Genomic DNA, 20,963 nt, shown 5'->3' with positions numbered 1-20,963 from the left:
GAACTGGCTTTCTTCAGGGTACCCCTTGCTTTGCTGTCTGGAGTCACTACCAGGTCACTTCTTCTTGGATCTTCCCTCACTGCATGTGACTGGTGATGGCTTTACTGTTTAATCTGCAGTCATTTATCCCAGGATTAATGGAAGTGAGTAGAATCAGGACCTCCAAAGGTCACAGGGATTCTCCCCCCACCAGCTGCATCTGATAAACTCAGCCAGCATGGGGTAGTGGTTAAGAACGGCGGACTCTAATCTGGAGAACCGGGTTCAATTCCCCACTCCACATGAATCCTGCTGGGTGACTTTAGGCCAGTCACAGTTCTCTCAGAACTCTCTCAGCACCACCTACGTCACTTTTGCCCTTTACTTGATGGTGATGTCCCCCCCACCCCACAAATATTTCTATATTTAAAGCTGTCTTGTGAAGTTGTAAAACTGCAGGCTTCTCATGGCTGGAAACTGCATCTGTCTCCCCACCTCACCCCTTTATGTTATAATGCACAGTAGCTAGATGTACAAAAAAGCCCTAACCTGGATGGCCCAGGCTAGCGCAATCTCAGAAGTAAAGCAGGGTTAGCCCTGGTTAGTGCTTGGATGGGAGACCTCCAAGGACGTCCAGGGTCACTACACGAGGTCAGGTGATGGCAAACCACCCCTGTTCATTGCTTGCCTTGAAAGCCCTACGGAGTTGCCATAAGTCAGCCATGACTTGACAACATTTTCCACCACCACCATCTAGATGTATTGTTATTGGAAACAACCTTATGACAATAAATATTAATAAAACAATGTTCATTATCCACAGATAAAATCATTTTTTTGAAATCTCCTCTTGAAGTTTCAAATTTGGCCCTTATTTTCCTTGCTGACAGACCATACAGTGATATTCTATGGGAGTCTGAAAACAGGAATATAACTTTCTCCTTCTCAGACTGGAAATTTATGCCAGATAATATCCCAGTGAGAAACTTAGTCCTAGGCTGTACGTAAAGTGGGCAATCAAGTATGTAATGAGGGTAAGTCCTCCCGCACTCTAATGTCACAGATACATATGCGTTGGTCCTTAGGAATTTGCTTATACCAGCTGGCCCAAACGGCCATTATGTATTGTTGTTGAGGCATGGCCTTTCACAAGAAGATTCTCTCAAGGGCCCAAGCCATCAAAGGGTGAGCAAGAAATTATTGGATAAAGAGACCCTATGGGCCAAACCATGCTGTATTGTAGGAGACTTGTGATTGTCGCGCACAGCTTGTCTGGACTTCAGGAGTTTACCTGGTAGCAACTTCACACCACGCAGTTCTGCTATGTACAGTTTATTTACAATATTTACACAGAGTCCTTTGGCTGTTAACATTCACAGCTCTGAGCAACAGCATGCTCCGCCAGCATATATATTTCAGGCAATAGGTAACTCACATTCACTATACAGACTTATATACACATTCATGACCAATCACAGTTCACCTGAGATGAGTCATTCTGGAAATCCCCATTCCTGGCTGTACAAACTGGATCAGACCAGCCTCATCACATGACTTAGCTGTCACTCTGATCAGTATGATCTGTTTAGCAAACTGCAGACTAGGCATAACTTTGACATGTGTTGACACGCCTCCCTAGTCAAACGTTTGTTAAACACAGCCATTTCTTTAAGTAATGAAATCTTTCAGTATTCAAACACTTAGTAAATATGTCTGCTACATTATTTTCAGAGGTACAATATTTCAGACTTATTATTCCTCTATTCACAGCTTCCCGTACATTTTGATACCGTATATTAATGTGCTTACTCCTAGTGCGCACTCCCTGGTCATTTGCTAATTGTTGCGCTGCAGTATTGTCACACATTATAGTTATTGGTATCATACATTCTATCTTCAAGTCAGACAGTAATTGAATGCACCATTCTGATTGTACTAGGCAATCACTTAAAGCTGAGTATTCTGCCTCACATGTACTAGTGGAAACGTGGGTTTGTTTTATTGTTTTCCACTGTACTAGGGATCCTAAAACATACAATGTAAATCCTGTTGTGGACTTGCCATCATTATGTTCACCCCAACTGGCATCACTGTAAGCCATTAATGCTGGTTTTTGATCTGCTTTCAGCACTAATTTGTTGGCTATAGTTCCCTTTAAATATCTTAGAACTCTCTTTGCCGCCACCCAATCCTTCTGGTATGGACAGGCATGTTTTCTGCATAACCAGTGAACAGCAACACATATATCAGGTCTGGTCCAACATCCTATGTACAGTAGAGATCCCACTAGTGATTGATACAATCCTTTCTGTTCAAACACTTTATCATCCGGTTCCCTATTGTAACTTGTTGTCATAGGTGTTGTAACCTCATGCGCCTCACTTATGTTATACTTCTCCAGCAATTCACTTATTTTAGTCTCCTGGCTTAGTTCAAACCAACCATTCTCATTTCTGGAGACTTGCACCCCTAGGTAATTCTTAATTGGGCCTAGATGTTTCATTTTAAACATTTCCTGTATGGTCTGCATAAACCATTTCAACTGTTCCTTGTTGTGGTACATTAAACATACATCATCCACAAAAAGTAATAAATAACAGGTTTGTTTACATATTTCTACTTGATACAGACATGGATCAGACACACTCTGCTTAAACCCTTTTTTGGTTAAAGCATTTTTTATACACATATTCCATGCATGTCCTGATTGCTTTAAGCCATATAATGCCTTGTGCAATTTTAACACTGTTTTGGCATTTTGACATTTGAACCCTGGTATTTGATCAAGATATAATTCTTCCTCAATAGGTGCGTTCAGATATGCAGTATCAAAATCAAAATGATCAACTAGCATTCCTTCTGCTCCAGCCTTAGTTAATGCAACTCTTATTGTTTCCATGCGAATCGTGGGAGCAAATGATTCATAATAATCTTGTCCAACCACCTGCGTAAATCCCCTCGCAACTAATCTTGCCTTATATTTAACATTCCCATTTGGCAAGGTTTTGAGTCTGTATAACCAACGGCAACTCAGAGTTTTCTTATCTGCTGGCAATTCAGATAAGGAAAATACTTCATTTGACACCAATGAGTTATATTCCGCCTCCATGGCTTGCAGCCAGGCATTCTTCTCTTCTGAGGCTAGACTTAACACTTCATTGTAATCAGTTGGAACTTTAACAAACACATGGTTAGCAGTTACACCATACCTTTGAGGTGGAACACCTTTTGTAGATCTAGAGGACACTCTAGGTACTACTCTCTGATCTGCACTTTGCACACTCTCAGAGTCTGCATGTATTGGTGACTGCACCTCCTGTTTCACTTCTGGCATGTTATCAGAATCATCATTCACAGGTAACATTGCTGTAGATGGTAATTGGTTTGCATGTATCTTAGGCCAATTAGCATCCTCACAGAATGAAGCTGAACGACTGAAACTTAATGCATTTTGGTTATTTACAAAACGGTAAGATTTCATTCCTGTCTGATACCCCAGGAATGTCAACTTTTTTGCTCTTTCACCACCTTTCCTACGTTGTTTCAGTGGTATATTAACCCATGCTTTACTGCCAAATATCCTGATATGATCCAAACTGGGATCTTTCCCATACAAAGCCTTGTATGGAATATTATTTGTGGCACTTGTCCAAATTCTATTTGAAATATAAGAAGCATTTTTTGCCGCTTCAGCCCAGAACATTTTTGGCAATCCAGCATCAAGTAGCATTGATTTTATCATTGTTTGCAGTACTCCTGCCTTTCTCTCTGCAACACCATTTTCTTGACTCATAGATACATTAGCAATTCTATGTTCAATACCTTGAGTCTTAAACCACTGAGCCATTTCACCAGACATGTACTCACCCCCAAAGTTATTTTGGAACTTACAAATTTTATGCCCCAATTGCCTTTGCACATTGTTAGCCCACATCTTTATAGTATCACACACCTCTGACTTCTTTGCTATGGGATACACCCATGTGAACCTTGTGGCATCATCTATCAAAAGAAGAAGATATTTTCTTTTAGATATACTGTCTGGGAAAGGGCCTACCAGATCACTATGTACAAGATATAGAGGGGTTTTTGTTACTCTGTCACTCCTTGGTGCAACTGGGTGTGCCTTAGATTTACTTTGCTTGCACACATCACAATCCAGATATGTTTTGCACCTTTCAACCTTCTCTTTGCCCAGCAGGGCAAGAGTTTTATTCAAGGTACCCCAACCCACATGGCCAAGTTTTCTATGTAGCAAATGTATACACTTATGGTGTGGGTTTTTATTTAACACTGTTTGTGCTTTACCTGCCATGTTCTCTAGCACATACACATTATCTTTCAAATTCCCCACTGCCATAATTTTATCACCTTTGAGAATATTACAGCACTTATTTCTGAAAGTCACACTGAATCCAGCAGAATCTAGTGCACTTATACTTAATAAGTTTCTCTCAAGAGAGGGTATACAAAGCACATAATTGAATGTATGGTTTAAACTTCCAAACATTACACTTCCTTCACAGGAAACAGTTGCAGAACGTCCATCTGCCAAACTTACATGACCTAACGCCGATTGATGTGAGTTCATTAGTAGTCTTTCCTCCCTCACAAATATTTGTGAAGCTCCTGAGTCAATTATCCAAGAGTCATTCAGGGAGTCTGGACTTGCTCTCACCAGCGTAGCTTGTTGTTTGGTCACAAATTGAGTCTTTTTTCCTTCTCTGTATTTTCTTGCAGCAGGGCAAAATCTTTGAATGTGTCCCTCTTTCCTACATCTGAAACATCTCTTTACACGTAACGCCACAGGTATAGGCTTGCTTGCTTCACAGCTGAGGCTTGTATCCTTCCTTATCTCTTGCTTGGCACAGCTCCCGGTCTGGCCGGCTGCCAACTCCCGTTGCATATGTCGCGCCTCTTCCTCTAGCAATCTGCCCGTGACGTACTGCAAGGTCAACTTAGCTGCATCCACAGATTCAAGGGCTGAGATAAGTGGGTCGAAACGCTCCGTCAGGGAACTTAAAACTATAAACACCTGGTCCTGGTCAGCAATCTGCTTTCCCCTCTGAGCCAGCAGTTGAAAATACGTGGCTAAGGTGTTCAAATGAGCTCTAACACTCTCATTTGGCTCCATAGTCTTTCTATAAATCCTTCTCATCAGGGAAATAAGAGATCCAGCCGTGTCTTGCACATATACAGCCTTGAGGCTATTCCAGGCATCTTTAGCTGACCCCTGTCCCACCACATGCACCAACTGGTCATCAGCAACACTTAATATCAACGTGGCCAATGCCTTTTGGTCTTTTAAACTTTCCTCAGGCGTGGGAGCTTGTGGGGGAGAATCCACATACGTACACAATGACTCACGCTTAAGATAATGCTCCATTTTCAGAGACCACACGGCATAGTTATCTGCAGTCAGTTTATCAACCAGCATAGCAGAAACAGCTTGCGCCATGATATCTTCGCTCACCGGCAGTAGCTGATTATCTTCCCCTGGTTCCTCCTCCGACTCTTTGTCAGAAACAACTGAACCGTCTGCAGACTGTACATCAAGGTTCTCAGCGTCGCTGGCCTCTGTAGACATCCAAACCGCTCACAGCAGCAACTCACGGCAGTAGCTCACCAACTCCAATAGAATCTCCAGCTCTCAGCGCAGTCTATCTGGGCCCATAACCCTGTCGCGCACAGCTTGTCTGGACTTCAGGAGTTTACCTGGTAGCAACTTCACACCACGCAGTTCTGCTATGTACAGTTTATTTACAATATTTACACAGAGTCCTTTGGCTGTTAACATTCACAGCTCTGAGCAACAGCATGCTCCGCCAGCATATATATTTCAGGCAATAGGTAACTCACATTCACTATACAGACTTATATACACATTCATGACCAATCACAGTTCACCTGAGATGAGTCATTCTGGAAATCCCCATTCCTGGCTGTACAAACTGGATCAGACCAGCCTCATCACATGACTTAGCTGTCACTCTGATCAGTATGATCTGTTTAGCAAACTGCAGACTAGGCATAACTTTGACATGTGTTGACAGTGATCAGATCTCCTGACGTTTTCTTCAACACTAAAATTCCATGGGTGGCAGAGCTGAAGTAGGGCCATAGTACTGGGACAAGTTTAAAAAAAAAAAAAAAACCTTCCATTTCCCCAGTGGAAGTAGCCCAGCTGCCTTTAACTCCAACAGGGAAAAAGGAACAGGATCCACCTGTATTGTACCTACAGCCGAAACCAAATCTAATAGTAGCTGGGGAGAGGAGCATTTTCTGTTAAGGGAACAGCATGAGGTGGAGAATAATGCTGCAAACCACCCCTTTTGAGGGTTAATCACAATGCTCAGAAGTTGTTCCCAGTTGGACAAAGGGAATCCAGGGACACTAATAGTTACATGCACTGATTTAAACCAGTTAAAGCAAAACAGCACAACATTCCAGGAAATGATCAAGCAAAGTAAATTACAAACATGTTATGTTACCTAGGCCTTCTGTCAGCGTCTCTTTGGCTGCTGATTTTTCACCTTTCCAGCTGTGATTTCCAACTTGGGTTTCAGAACCCCTTTTGATTTGGGGATCCAGCCATTACAAAGGGGCTAAAGCCCTATGCCAAAGCACCGTGTCCCCAATTTCAAACTGAATCCCTTCACACCTGCTTTTTAATGTTCAGGATTACAGATCACAACGTAAAGAATAGTTAACATCATCTTCAAGGGTCTCTGGCCAATCCTGTCTACCCAACGTTCATCTTTCACCCTTTATTTTAAGTCTGAGATTTTCTTGTAGCACATTGATTCCCCCAAAATGAGGTAAGTTACACAGATTTTCTAGTTAATGTACTCAGGACTGTGTTGTGTGTTTCTCAAACTAGAGTTGCCCTTTCCAGAAGCACTGAGCAAGAGAGTTTATTCTCTATTTTCTCTTGAGGCAACATTTGCATTACGGTCTTTGGCGTGTTTACAGGAAAATAGCAGCTGAATCGATGGAACCATTTGAGCTGCTTCCTTAGAATATATTGATTCACAAGCTGTTTGCATCTTAAATACCTCCAAATAAATATTGTCTCATTATGCAGAAATCTATATATGCATACAGACACCTATTATGATTATTGATTGCTATCAAAGTTGTATGGTATTGGAATTTAAAAGCTATCTTAATGTACCATGAAGTCTGGACAACTTAATGTTTGAGATCCTGGAAATGCAAAGGCAAATGTTGTTGTGGATAATCTTAATTATTCCCTGTTGGCATCTCAAATTAACAATAGCTGCTATGCACTATTGCATTATATGGTCTGTACTGTATATAATGGTAGTACAGACCATATATGTTTTTAGTTGCCAGTAACTCTTTATAAGAGTGGCAAAGTCTGTACAAGCATGCCCCATGACTCTTTCCTTGTGTGCATCCTTGATACATCAGCTGCTTTGACCATCATTATCATTACAACATCCATGTGCATGGCACTTTAACAAGTATAAACACACATGATGCTCTGTCTTTGCCTTCCCCCCCAAATATTTGACATGAGAGCTACCAGAAAGGAAGAGAGGTGAAGGCAGGGGTATAAAGGGAAAAACTGCATATTCAGTTATGCATGTGTTTCGTTTCTGTGAGGGAACAGGGGTATTAAAGGATTGTCCTCCAAGTTTGCAAAGGTTCATGGAAAAGATGTGTCTTGAAATGTCTTCTGGAAGTGGTTCTAAGCATTTGAGGGGCAGTAAAGGAGATCGTATCTCCAGTGAGTGATTTGTGCATTGTGTGGTTTGAGCATCATTTCACATTTTATTGTTCATCGTCAAATCCCTTGACAACGCTAATTTAAATGTGTTGGTTACTTGCTTTCAATGAAAGATATGGGGTGAGTGAGATGCAAACTCTGTCTGGTCAGTGTTGACTATTTGACATGTGCCAGATTGGTTGGAGCGACTGCTGATTATTTCCTAAACCGTGACCACTTGCAAGCAAGCTGCAGGGTGTGTGCCGCTGTGTGGGAAGCTGATCCTGATCGTCTTGCAATGTCCAGCCATTCAGTCTCACAAGCCCCACCTGTCGTCTCAAGTAATAGAGGCCACGCTTTGCCGCTAGAGTCTGTTGATTGGCTCTGAGCCCCTCTGTTTGCCTGTCATGTCTGCACTTGTGAAACACAAGCCTGATAGCAGCAAGAGAAAGGAGAGGGCTTGAGGAATACTGGCAGGCAATATTGGGCTACCGTGCAGAGGAAGGTGAATGGACTATGGAGCATAGTGCATCTGCTGCATTGTGGTCCCTAAGGAATGCTCAACAAATTCCAGTGTACATTGTACTGGGCGCTATTGGCCATCACCCTCACATCTGTGCCTCAGCCTTCATTGTGTTTCTGCACACACTACGCTGCAGTCAGTTGTGTTTCTCCTTTTGATGGATATTTAGTGAAACGTTCTAATTCTCGCCTGTCAAATGTTCCATAATTTTTTTCTCTCCCTACCGTTAGCTATTGACAGGGGAAAGTACTAATGTTGGCTTAATGCAGGGATTTAATCATACCAGCTGTCACCCATTTCCTTCTGACGCATATTTTCCACCGTTAATGGTTTCAGTGTAGGATTTATTAAAAAATATATGATCCAAATGTAATCTTATTTACTGGCCTCTTACCGCTGTAATGCTGCTCTTTTCTATTTTTGTGTGTAGACTTTTCTCACTTAAAAAAAACCCCTGGGGTTTGGGAGGGGGTTATGAATTTCAAAATGGTTTCTGGACATCCTGCTACAACTGCTTTCAAAGTGTGAGGGACCGGGCTTCTCTGGGGATTGCTAGACAGTTGTCCCAGGAGGCCTGACCTCTATCCACTGAAGGTAGTCGGTGCCAGGGATTTTTCTTTGGCTTACAAAACCATTTTATGGGCTCATATAATCCTGCCTTCTGCCCTTTTCTTTTGACTCGCTTGTGCCCATATACAATTAGTTGCATTTATATTTATTTATTTTATGTTATATATAGTCTGCCTTTCTCACTGGGATTCAAGGTGGATTACACAGAGTGAGATAGGATACACAACAGCTGGGTGGGTGGTGGATTGCGTCTCTGAAACTAGCATGCTGAGGAGGGGGGTGGGGAGAGGGAGATTCAGCCTAGCCTTCTGTCTGGTTTTCTACGTGTGGAGAGGTAGGTCTTTCTAAAGGCGGGGAGGATGCAGGCACAGAGTCCCCCTTGCAGCCAGGCATGCATATAGAACAGGGAAAGCTTCACAGCTTGATTCTGCCGCTTTGACAATGGGCAGAATCAAGCAGGAAAGCTTTCCCGTGTTACTTTAGCTGGTGGCCTTTAGCAAGGGCAAGGCGCTTGAACTTTGTGGCGGCATCCTGACTTTGGAACTTCCTTCCTAGGGAGATTTGCCTGGCGCCATTAGTAGACATTCGTACATTTATTGTTACGGCCATTGGCCAGCATAAAATAACAAAGCAGTGCAAGTACCTATATAACATTAGTAAAAATAACAAAAGGGAAAATAAAAATACAGTAAAATAACCAGAAATAAACTGATTAAATACATTATCAATATAATAGAGCACCAGATAAAATCAGTGGTCATTTAAGTTCCAAGCTAAATCTATCCTCTTTTCCAGACCTTTTAATAGTTATGACTGCTAAGATTGGATTTCATACTGATGTTTGCTCATTAATGTTTATTGATGTATGTGTTTATTATTTTGCATGGTTATTTCAGTATAATTTTTGTAGACCATCCTGGAGATTTTTAAAAATGGAAATACAGGGATATCTATTCCTCACATATCTCAAAGCTAGGAGGTTGATTTTGCCAAAGCAATTGCTGCTTTGTAAGGGGGTGATTTGGAGCAGAGATGCCATGGTGGGGGAGAGGGTTGTCTCTCCCACACACACACACAATCAATATTTCTTTGCTCCAAATAGCTCTCTCACAATGCTGCTTATGTCTGGGAAAGCATCCATCACACCCAAAAAAGAGTTTTGTTGAAACTGTGCACTTGTTATGTTGAGTAGAGCCATATGTCATACCCTTAAAGCTCTCTAGAGCCAAGAAGCCTGCCCCTAATGGCTACAAGATCATGCAAACATTGCATGTTTTAGAAAGTAATGTCTGTCTTCTGTCTCCTAGGTTGTGCGCACAGAGAAGAACAGCCTGAACAACCGATTTCTGCCCTGGGATGAGATTGAGACAGAAGCCATTTTGTCTATTGACGATGACGCCCACCTTCGCCACGATGAGATCATGTTTGGATTCCGGTGAGCAAAACACACAAGACCTTATTCTGTACCAAGCAGCCACTGTACCACATCTGGCTCAATGAATCTTTCCATCCATGGCTTCTTCTCCACCCCTGACCCTGGATCACCAGATCTATTGAGCCTTTTGCTGTTTCCTCCCTCTTGCGTTATATGGTCATGGGCAGAAGCATGAGGCTAAATGGCTCGCCTCAACTCTTTGATGCAGATTTCTCTTGCAGCAGTGCTTCATTTGTAATATAACTTAAATAGCACTTTCAATTTGCAAACCACTTGAAAATCCGTATTGGATTTAGGGTTGTAAGGAACCTTTAAGATGAGTCTCTGTTGTTCCCATTGTACAGATTTGAAGAGGGAAGGATTAAGGCAGGGTGACTGTGACTTTGCTAATAAGTCCCTGGAACGATTGGCACTTCAGGGCATGTCTCCCAGATCCAAGTCTAATTCTCTGCTCACTGAACATTCTTTAATTCCCCATTATTCTGAGCAATATCCTTTTGTGTGTTGTGTCAAGAATCCTTGTAGGGCAGGAGAACAAATGAAGGGCCATCACAGTGCATAGTTAGAGGCCCACAAAGCAAGGGCATAAAGGAGAATTTTTTTATGCTTTCTGTTTATTTTGGGACGGATCTCTATAACCATGAGAACTAGAAATGCTGCCTTTAAAAAATTGGAAACCATAAGTAGTTATGCTTTGGGTGTAAAGCAGTGTCCATACCACTTGCTGTTGTGGATCATACTTGAGCAAAGAGTGATGTTCAAAACCAAGCCTGCCAAGCCTATCTTGGAGGATGGAGAGAACACACGGGAAAAGGCAGTTCTGCATATCCCGGAAGTGACTTACTACTACTAATAATGGTGATGGTTAGCATTTATGTAGCACTTTCAGTGTTCAAAGCTGGTCAGGTACTTTATCCTGTTGTAATATTTGCAATAGCCCTGTAATATAAGACAAACCCCAAATTGCAGATGGGGGGAATCAGCGGCTGAGAAGGAGGCTTGCCTGAGGCTACTAGTGGGTTTGTAGCAGAGCAGAGATTTGAACCAGGGCCCACCATGGGCATACAGCTTGTTCTCTTAGACACCCTACCCTGCACAGCTCACTGCATCCTGCATCATCTTCAAGGAGTAGATTGAAGGCTTCCTTCCACTTGTCCATGACACGTTGAGCCAACCAGTGATCAGTCTGCTAAACAGATAGCACCCCAGCTCACTTGACAAAAACAGGAGGGTGAGGGTGGGCTCTCTTTTCCCAGAAACATTCCTCCAGTTGAGGCAAGAATCCCCCGAGTTAAAATGAGAAGCACAGCTGGCTGTAGAGAAGAGGAACAAGTTGCTGGTCTCCTGTTCTGTCTTCCAAGCTATTTCTCTTGGTTCCTATATTTGAGTCTTGTGCTCTCCAGCTGCACTAGAGGAATGTTTCGGGAGAATTAGCAGTGCAAAAAACGCTTTCCTCCCCCTGTTTCCTTTCCTTTGTTATAATTCCCGCCGCACAAAGAAGCTGGTTTACGAAGTATGTTTATTTTAAGTTACACGCTTCTATTTATAGTATCAGTAAAAAGCAGATGTGTGGCTGCTTTTCTTAGGCGCAACATGCAAAGTCGTGGGAGTGTTGTGCAGAGAGAAAAATACACTTTGGGCTTATTTGCAAAAGTGCGGTTGTTATGCAGGATATTAAATCTGGGTTGGATCCTGCCAGATTTACACCGGGTCTTGCCAATTTCTCCTTCCTCACTGCAGCCCTGATCTTGCATAGTTTTTTGTTTGCACAGCTCCTGTGATCCTCTGCCTTTCCTCTCTTTCCTCTTTCACCATTGGAAAAGCTGGTCATATCCAACCCAGTTTTTTTTAAAAAGAGGCTCAGGAGTTCTTCTGCGTTCTTGCATGGCACCCAGTTTGGCAATAGTCTCAGAGTTTACCAAACCTAGTGAAGTTTATGCAAGCTCCTCCTTTTGTAGCTGTGGGGGCACAAGAGCCCCCAATAAGGAAAAGGACAAAGGAAACCTACCACCTCATCCTCCTTCTCCAATCAATCATTTTTGCTTCTGGGATTGTTGGTCCAGTAGAAAAAAATGACACATTCTTTAGAGAGAGGATGGCAGAATTTCTTCCCTTTCCCTGATGTGGCTGTGTTTTCTCTGGTGGTGGGAACAGCTCTCACAATAGTTTTTTTTTATGTGCTTGGTACTCAGTATAGTTTAATCCACTTTCCCAGAGGTTTTCAGAGCATAGCGAGCTGTTGTCTGGACACATGTTAAGAATACTCACTAAGCTTGGCTCTGCACACCAAAATTGCCAGAAAAGAAAGCTTGTGTTAACCACTCTGTGAAAAGGGGTCTTGTGAACAAAACCTGCAAGGCAGGAAATGGATCAAGAGATGATATAATACTAGAAACATTTGGAAAATGGGAATATCTAAGGCCAAACCATCATTAAAGTGATATTAACCCAATCTCTTTTTTTCCCTCTTCTCCCCAATAGTCCTTTCCTCCAAGGAAGTGGCTAGGATTTCCAGGTGTTCCCTGTGCAGCCTGTAATGGTGCTGTAAACAGTTCATTGCTGCAAAAAATAAAATTCAAATATAAAAGTTTTTTTTTAAGTATGGCAGAAATAGAAGAAGCTCTGTTGTTTAACATAAAAGGGCCCTTTGTGTGTGTATGTGTGGAAGGGCTGGGTATTGCATCTGGCCGGTGGTGTGTATATCCTCTTTTCCTACTCTAATGATTGCTGTCTAGAGTAATTATGGTGAACAAAATGCGATGCTTTATAAATTGTTTCAGACAACTGTCATTGACACAGAAACAATACTGTTTCTCGGGCAGTTCTTATCATTTGCTGCCTTTACAGCATGTTGCATTGCTTGCCTGCACGTTGAAGTTCTTATCTTCACAACTGCAGGGTTTGGAGAGAAGCCAGGGACCGCATTGTTGGGTTCCCTGGACGGTACCACGCATGGGACATCCCTCATCAGTCCTGGCTCTACAACTCCAATTACTCCTGTGAACTGTCCATGGTGCTGACGGGTGCTGCCTTCTTTCACAAGGTAAGGGTGAATGGTATGCGATGACTCCCAGTTCCCTTGGGATGGGTTCTGATTTAGGTCAAATATTTTTATAATAAGGAAAGTCGCAAGAAAATTAGCTGCGTGCGCTCTTCTGCACACATGTTTCGGATTTGCCAGACCAAGCGCGTTTCAGAAATCGAAATGCTGTTGACCTTAGGTTGATCTTGGCCTCTCTTGAGAGTGCAGAGGGTGACCTTGGGAGTTTGAGTGCATGACCAGTGTAAGTTCAGCATTTTCCTAGGCTGTTAACGATGCAAAAATGTTTTGCTTTGGCGATTCCATAGTACTGTGTGCTAGAGGTGAAGGGCATCTACTAGTGATGTTTGTTGCTGTCTTCTGTCACGTCATCCAGAAACAGGATTCCACTTGGGCCATGGCATCCGATCATTAGTGAATACCAGGGATTTTTGAACTGGAGGTATTGAGTCAGTGTCTTAGTTTCTGATTGTTTGGCTCCAGAAAACTGAGCTTTTATCAAGGACTGGAAGGTTGTGCCATTAAAAGCCACTCTTGCATGATTTCTAGAGAGAACATCTAACTCTTTTCAGAAACTGGAAGGACAAGACCGAGACTCAGATCCATTCTGGTCCTACCAGAGCAATGCTGATTCTATAACCTTAGGCAGATGATGAGAGAGAAGGCATTTTGGGCATCTTCTGGGCATGTAGTAGGGGTCACTGGGGGTTTGTCGGGGGAGGTAGTTGTGAATTTTGTGCATTGTGCAAGGGGTTGGACTAGATGACCCTGGTAATCCCTTCCAACTTTATGATTCTACCATGCCAGTAGGGTCAGTGTATCCGGCAGCTAAGTTATGATGGTGAAATGGAACTTCTGAATATCAGTTGGTGGGAACAAACAGCGGAAGGACATTGCCTTCATGTCCTTCTAGTGAGTTAACAAAAGCATCTGGTTAGTTACTGTGGAAAATCTAACACTGGACTAGATGGTTTGGCTACATTCTGTTGTGTCTTCCAGAAACAGGATCCCACTTGAGATCAAGGCAGTCACAATCCTCAGGACATATTTGTTGGGTCGTATGAGACTGTTTATTCTCCCATCTTTCCCAGTGTATGTATTTGAGCCTAGAGGTAGCTGATATCTTAGGATTGTGCTAAATCTGATCAGTGAAAGAGCTTTTCCCACTGGTTTCAGTGGCCTTTTATGACTGTTTTTGCTCTCCTTTGACTGTTGCCCAATCTTTCCATAGTACTATGCCTACCTGTATTCCTATGTGATGCCACAGGCCATCCGTGATATGGTAGATGACTACATCAACTGTGAGGATATTGCTATGAACTTCCTGGTCTCTCATATCACGAGGAAGCCACCCATCAAGGTAAGTGTTTGGTGGAAAACATGAGCATTCAATTTCTTCCGTTTTCTGGAAGAGCAAAATTAGTTATCTCATATCCAATGAGGGGAAGACACAGAAGCATTGTATATGAACAAGCATGTTGAGATAATGTATCGAAACATGAAGAAGGGCAATTCTATGACTCCCAAGGACAACTCTCTGATTCCCTAATAGTCAGCAAAACAAAAACAAAAAATACTTGCTTGGATTCCGGAGTAAATGCAACCTCACCATATCTAAATTCTGCCTTGATTTGGTTTTTGCAGTTCTGTCCCAGTCCAAGGAACTGAGTTAGGTGATGACACTGAATCCAGAAACCCATAGGTGGAAGACCCAGTGATAGTCTGGTTGCTGGTATGTTAAATGCTGTATTTGAATTGATCCTGCCCCAGACTAACTTAACCTGGCAATGCCAAGTGAGAAATTCGTATAGCACTTTGGGGAAATTGACTTGAGTCAATCTCCATAGGGAAGGGGCAGCCACCGAGAATGTCTCCCCATGTGCCCTTCTGGAATTCCTTGTAAGCCTTGCCAGTGGAAATATGGTCAAGAGGAACATATCTTGCCAAGTTGAAGTGTATGGGTTGAACGCGGGACTTTGAATCACGCCAAGGAAGAGATCTGGAAGCCAGCGCATGAAGTGCCACTATACTACATTTCCCCCTGATGATTGATTGCTTTTAGAAGGTGGCCTACCACCAGGTGAATCTTTTGAACCTGCTTTTCATGATGAAATGGAGATGAGGAGAACCTTGTGTGCTGCTATGAGCACTTTAGAGGACATACAGGATGAAAAATGTGCAAACCGGCATGCAAAGACTTGCTTGATCCTCAGTGGATTTCCTTATGGTGTAAATGTGGGCCGCAATCTAGGACACAATTGAAAAGAGACTGGAATTCCATGCCTCCCCCACCCACCAAATTTGACAGGCCTTTAGCTGCTAATAATAATTTCCCTCCTCAATTTACCAGTACCAAGCTTTTGCTTCTTATTCCCTACCCCAACCCACTTCTTTCCTTATTTCATCCCGTGATACTGCTCTCTAGGCTTGGGACATCTGTCCTCAAAAAAGCCTGAGCAAGCCTAACAGTGTCTTCAGTACCCTGTGCTGTTCTGTGGCTTTTCCCAGTGAGCGCTTGCCTCAGCCCCTTCAGTTCACCTCCCCATGATTTCCATCCCCATCCATTCTTTCCTCCAGTCCTTGTCAAAGCAAATGACCTCAAGGGAAGAGCACATTTGCATGGATGAATCTGATCTGATAAATCTACCACCCCTGACAAACAGAATCTGCAGCTTCCCGGGAGTATAGCTTGAAGCGGGATAGAGGAGGACAGCGGGCAGAGCTTGCGCAGCCCTTGATGTGTGGGTCAGAGGCTCCAGAGGTTGGGGGCAGCATAGGCCTCCAGAACCTTTTTAATTCAACGTTGTCATTAGCTGACATTTTCTCCAGAGCAAAATCTATCAGGCAAACTTAGGTAATTGCTTTGACCTTTAAGCTCTGCAATGTAGCCAGAATGGGGAAGAAAGGCAGGGAAGACTACAGAAGCTCCTGCTAGGCTGGCATTAAAAATGAGGGTGATTTGCTTCACAGAGGGGTGGATGACCCTTGCTCTCCCTAGGGTCACAAGTGAGGCTCCACTGAGAATAGCTAGTGCACATCTCTCTCTCTCTCTCTCTCTCTCTCACTCCTCCCTGCTGACCATGGTTTCCATATGTATGACCATGCACAAGACTCACAGGGGAGAGCTAGAGGGAAGTGCATTAAGATTGGACTGGGCGTAGGTGCAAGGAGTCAGGCAACTGGGCCTCGCTGCTAGCATCTCTGTTTCAAGACCTCCTGGCGCCTTACGCTGAGAAGAATTTAAGCTTCCTTGGCAACGCCTCTTCTCTTATCTGCTCACACAATGAAACCGTTGTTCCAGTCTCCCTGGTTTCCCCAAACCATATACGTGTGTGTCTCTGTGATGGCAATCCATCTTGGCAAGTGTGTCCCAAGTCGAGTCCAAAGAGAGAGTGCTTTTCTTGTTATATGCATTACAGCTCCCTCTTGTTCTCTCCCCCACTCGTGCTTTTTGTGTGATTTTGTCTCTAATTACCAGCAGTGTGAACTTGACTCTGTGTTAAGGGCCATGGTGCTTCTTAATCTCAAGATGGCACAGATGCCCACTGCTACACTGCCTCCGCTGTTTAGGCAGGGTTTCAAAGAGGACAGGGTTCCTCGGGCTTGGGGCAACTCTCTCGAGGAAGCGGTCTCTCGTATATCTTGGCATATCTGAAGAGCAGAGCAAGTTCCACATCCCCAAGGGGGATTCTCAGATTTTGTCTCCCAGGACAGACTGCCGGACTTATATACAGTGGGCAGTTTATGGCTGGGGTGTGTGCATGGTAAGGTATAGTTTTCAAAGAAGTACAGTTAGACCACCACTGGGCACTTAGAACCCTTTGTACCTATAAATAGCTCTTTGAGTCCTGGCCCTTATTTGTACCTAAACCAGAACCTGGAATTCTGTCCAGAAGACATTGGGAAGCCAATCACGGCTGGTCTTGGGGTTTCCCAGCCTGGGCATCCTAATTGGGAAGGAGCTGTAGCTCAGTAGTAGAGCCCTTGCTTTGCAGGCTGAAGGTCCCACTGACATCCTCGGCATACCTTTTTGGCTTCAGCTTCAGTTCCAAGGAACTCCAATACTCCCCAGAGAGCCAGCATTGTGTAGTGGTTAGGAGCGGCGGACTCTAATCTGGAGAACCGGGGTTTCATTCCCCACTCTTGCACATGAAGCCTGCTGGCTGACCTTGGGCCAGTTACAGTTCTCTCCGAACTCTCTCAGCCTCGCCTACCTCACAAGGTGCCTGTTGTGGGGAGAAGGAGATTCTAAGCCGGTTTGATTCTCCTTGAAAGGTAGAGAAAGTCGGCGTATAAAAACCAACTCTTCTTCTTCTGTATTTCTGGACATAGTCTCTCAGGAGACTTGGAGGGTGTCATTGAGATAATCTGGCGCTTGGATGTGGTAGTGTGTGGTCTTTTTAACACTATGAATTTGTTGCCTTTGGTTGCAGCACTTTATGGCTGGGTTTTTTTTGTGTGTGATTTTTGTGGGCAGACTATTGTATTATTTATTTATTTATTATTTGTTTTGGTTGTTGGCCTCTTTGAATGACGGAGCGGAGAGGTATATACCTTTCAATAAGAATTTTAGAAAAAATTAAAATCTCCAGTTGAAAGGCTCTGAAACCTCAGGCATTGGGGAGAGACCTGTTCTCTGCCTGACTCTCTGGAGAGCTGGTCCCAGTCAGAGTAGGTAGTGCTGAATCAGATGGACCAGTTGCCCATCAGTGGTGAAAGGTAGCTTCATATATTCATCCCAGCTGTGATGACCTGGGGTGGGGGTCCCTCTCTCCCCTCCCCCCATCGTGGGATAGGGGCATAGATAATGTTGAATTTCTCCCCTAAAACCCAGGAGAATTGGGTGCTGGGGTTCTCCCAGGCCTTGGCTCTCTGACTAGTGCTGTATAAGGTAGCAAAGAAACAACAGCACGATAGCTCATTTCACAACTTGGCTCTAATTTGCCAATATACATTCCCACCTAAGCACCACATACGCAATACAACAAACAATGAGGGAGTCCATATAACTTATTAGAGCTATGCACTCTCCATAAACAGTTGCACTTCAATGCGGACAAAAGGAAGCGTGGCAGGCTGTGGTCTGTAGCAGTCTGTTCCTTAGTTGACTTGAAGAATCAGCTCTCTTTTACATAGGCATCACTACTTTGCCACTTTATTCAACGTGAAGGTATATTGTTTTTTTTTTCTGTATAAAGTAGCAACAGAGGAAAAACTCCAGGCAAAGGTAGTTAGTCCCAGAGTGTAGTAAAAAAAACAGTGGCTAGACCAATTTTTTTGTTTAAAGTTAATCTGTTCAAATGTGAAAAGAGTATAAAGGAATGGAGGGGTTGGAATGGGGAAGAGTGGCTTAAAAGTCAAGGTAATTATCATGCAAATTCTACCAAAGGCAAACTCCAAAAGAAAGGATTACGTCTTGTGGTTCCTCGCTTTTGCTGGGTCCAAGGCACAGCTCATAATTGAACGGGGGTGCCCTTTCAGCAAAATGAAGAAAAATCAAAACAAAGGATGCTCTGACATTTTTGTTATAATTTGAAACCCTGTTGTGGGATTGGTTAATTTATTGCCACAATTTAGGCTCCTTCTGGGTATATTTCCTGCCCTTGAACCCCGTAATTGTGGGGAAGGGCTATTATAAGCCCATCCCTTTAAAGAATTGTTTCAGAGGGTAGCCGTGTTGGTCTGCAATAGAACAGCTAGATTCGAGTCCAGTAGCACCTTAAAGACCAACAAGATATTTGGGGTATGAGCTTTCGAGAGTGAAAGCTCCCTTCAGATACTTTCAAACAATAATCACAGTCTGTTCCAGGCTCTGGCAATCTCTACACCTCTGCTGTGTTCCCAGTTCCACCAGCCTTATTGGTTGACTTAATTACTCTAGCCAAGTTCTGGTTCTTGCACACTCTTAAAACAGGGGTGTTGAACTCTTTGGATACGAGGGCTGGATATGACATTGAGACAGCAAGATAGACTTCCTCTGAATGCGGAGGATCCACTTAAGTATTCTGATTTAATAATTTGTGATAACCTCTTTTCCTTTCTGTAAATGTATTGAAATGTATTAAGACAGCAAGGGAATAGCTTGTTGTTGGGCAGGATAACTCTGTGTGTGTGTGTGCGTGTGTGCTAAGTTAGTAGGGTAAATGTTGTGGAGAAGTCAGAGTGAACGATAACATAACTGGATGGAACCGCTGAAGCTCTTAGGCTCCAGACTATGTAAAACAACCAGATAGGCGTGGAATGTTGACACGTCCTGTCAGAGCATGGAAATGGAATAAAAGTTTTCGCCCCAGTATAATCGGGGCCCAGTTATTTTTGCTTGTTAGAGCGACTGGGTGACCAGCTGGAATAAAACTGTTTTTCTTGATAACGATCTCTGGGTCTCTTCCCCCCCCCGAACCCCCATTTTCTGCAACAACATAAATGTCATTTGGCCAGGCCGGGCCATGTGTACCAGCCCAGATCAGCCATGTGTACCAGCCTACAGCAGGCTCGCCAGCCCAGATCAGGAATGGGGGGTGGCTGTCTTGGCTGGCGAGCCCAGCGCATACATTGCCCTCCCCAGCAGCCCCCAACTTTGGGGCAGTGGGGAAGGGCTATTCAGTGCTGGGCTGGAGCTCAGCGTGTACATCACCCTAACTGCATCCCCTGATTTTGGGGCAGTGGGGAATGGTGATCCAGCGCTGGGCTAGAGCCCAGTGGAAGGCTGGGCTGGAGCCCCCACCTTCTGATCCCCACTACCTGTGGACTCGAATCTCCCCGTGGAGGTCCCAGCCGGCAAGCAGCATGGATTAGAAGACCCCTGCAGAAGACCCAGAAACAGAAGTGGGGGGTGGCTGCCTCAGCTCGGCTCGCAGGCCAGATAACAGCTCTCAAAGGGCCGGATCCGGCCTGCGGGCCTTATTTTTGACACCCGTGCTCTAAAAGATGGGGAGAGGGATGGTTACTAGATAGCTTACCAAGTGCTATCAGAGTAATGCCTTGGCCTGTCTGCCCTCTATGTTGGCCCTCCAGAGTAACTGGTTGGCTGCTGTGTGAAAATGTTGCTAGACTAGATGGGCTACTGGTCTGAAACAGCAGGGCTCTTACAGTATGGCTAAATGATCTTTGGATCATCACACCAGCACAAAACATTGGGCCACTGAACCTTCTCATGGTGCTTTGCTTGGTTGGACTGGGCTTGTGAGGGAATCCTCCTTTTTGACAGTTTGCTGTTCTCTTATGTCCAGGTGACTTCCCGCTGGACCTTCCGCTGCCCCGGCTGCCCTCAGGCACTTTCTCACGATGACTCTCACTTCCACGAGCGGCACAAATGCATCAACTTCTTTGTCAAAGTGTACGGCTACATGCCGTTGCTGTACACCCAGTTCCGCGTGGACTCTGTTCTCTTCAAGACCCGGCTGCCCCATGATAAGACAAAATGCTTCAAGTTCATCTAAACGGAACACGTTGGCTACAGACTTCTGGGACGAGGCCAACAGGAGATGGGAAAGGAGGTCCCTTCAGAAGGCTCAGAGAGGAAGAAACTTCCCCCAAGACTATTGCCCCTTTCTGTTTACTTTGGGACACGGTTATGAATTCCACATCTGTCCTATCCCACCGAGGGAAAATGAACAGGAACTGAATGGCCTGGGATCTCATTTAAAGACTCTTCTAGAATCACATACTGAGGAAACAAAACCTG

The 20,963-nt window shown here is 44.0% G+C and overlaps 1 protein-coding gene across 1 annotated transcript in view; it reads left to right on the top strand.

Moving 5' to 3' along the window:
* The window catches only part of EXTL3 (exostosin like glycosyltransferase 3), a 52,625-nt gene extending 31,897 nt beyond the window's left edge, over positions 1-20,728 (top strand). Inside the window, exons 2-5 of the mRNA XM_056852746.1 lie at positions 10,112-10,239; positions 13,138-13,282; positions 14,511-14,639; positions 20,509-20,728. Coding sequence (XP_056708724.1) covers positions 10,112-10,239; positions 13,138-13,282; positions 14,511-14,639; positions 20,509-20,718 — 612 coding nt within the window. The 3' untranslated portion in view covers positions 20,719-20,728. The remainder of the gene's footprint in view (positions 1-10,111; positions 10,240-13,137; positions 13,283-14,510; positions 14,640-20,508) is intronic.
* Positions 20,729-20,963: the final 235 nt, after the last annotated feature.

The sequence above is a fragment of the Euleptes europaea genome, chromosome 7 (assembly GCF_029931775.1).
Source record: "Euleptes europaea isolate rEulEur1 chromosome 7, rEulEur1.hap1, whole genome shotgun sequence".
NCBI lineage: Eukaryota > Metazoa > Chordata > Lepidosauria > Squamata > Sphaerodactylidae > Euleptes > Euleptes europaea.
The sequence above is the reverse complement of the archived record's forward strand: the minus strand, read 5'-3'. Positions and strand labels throughout refer to the sequence as shown.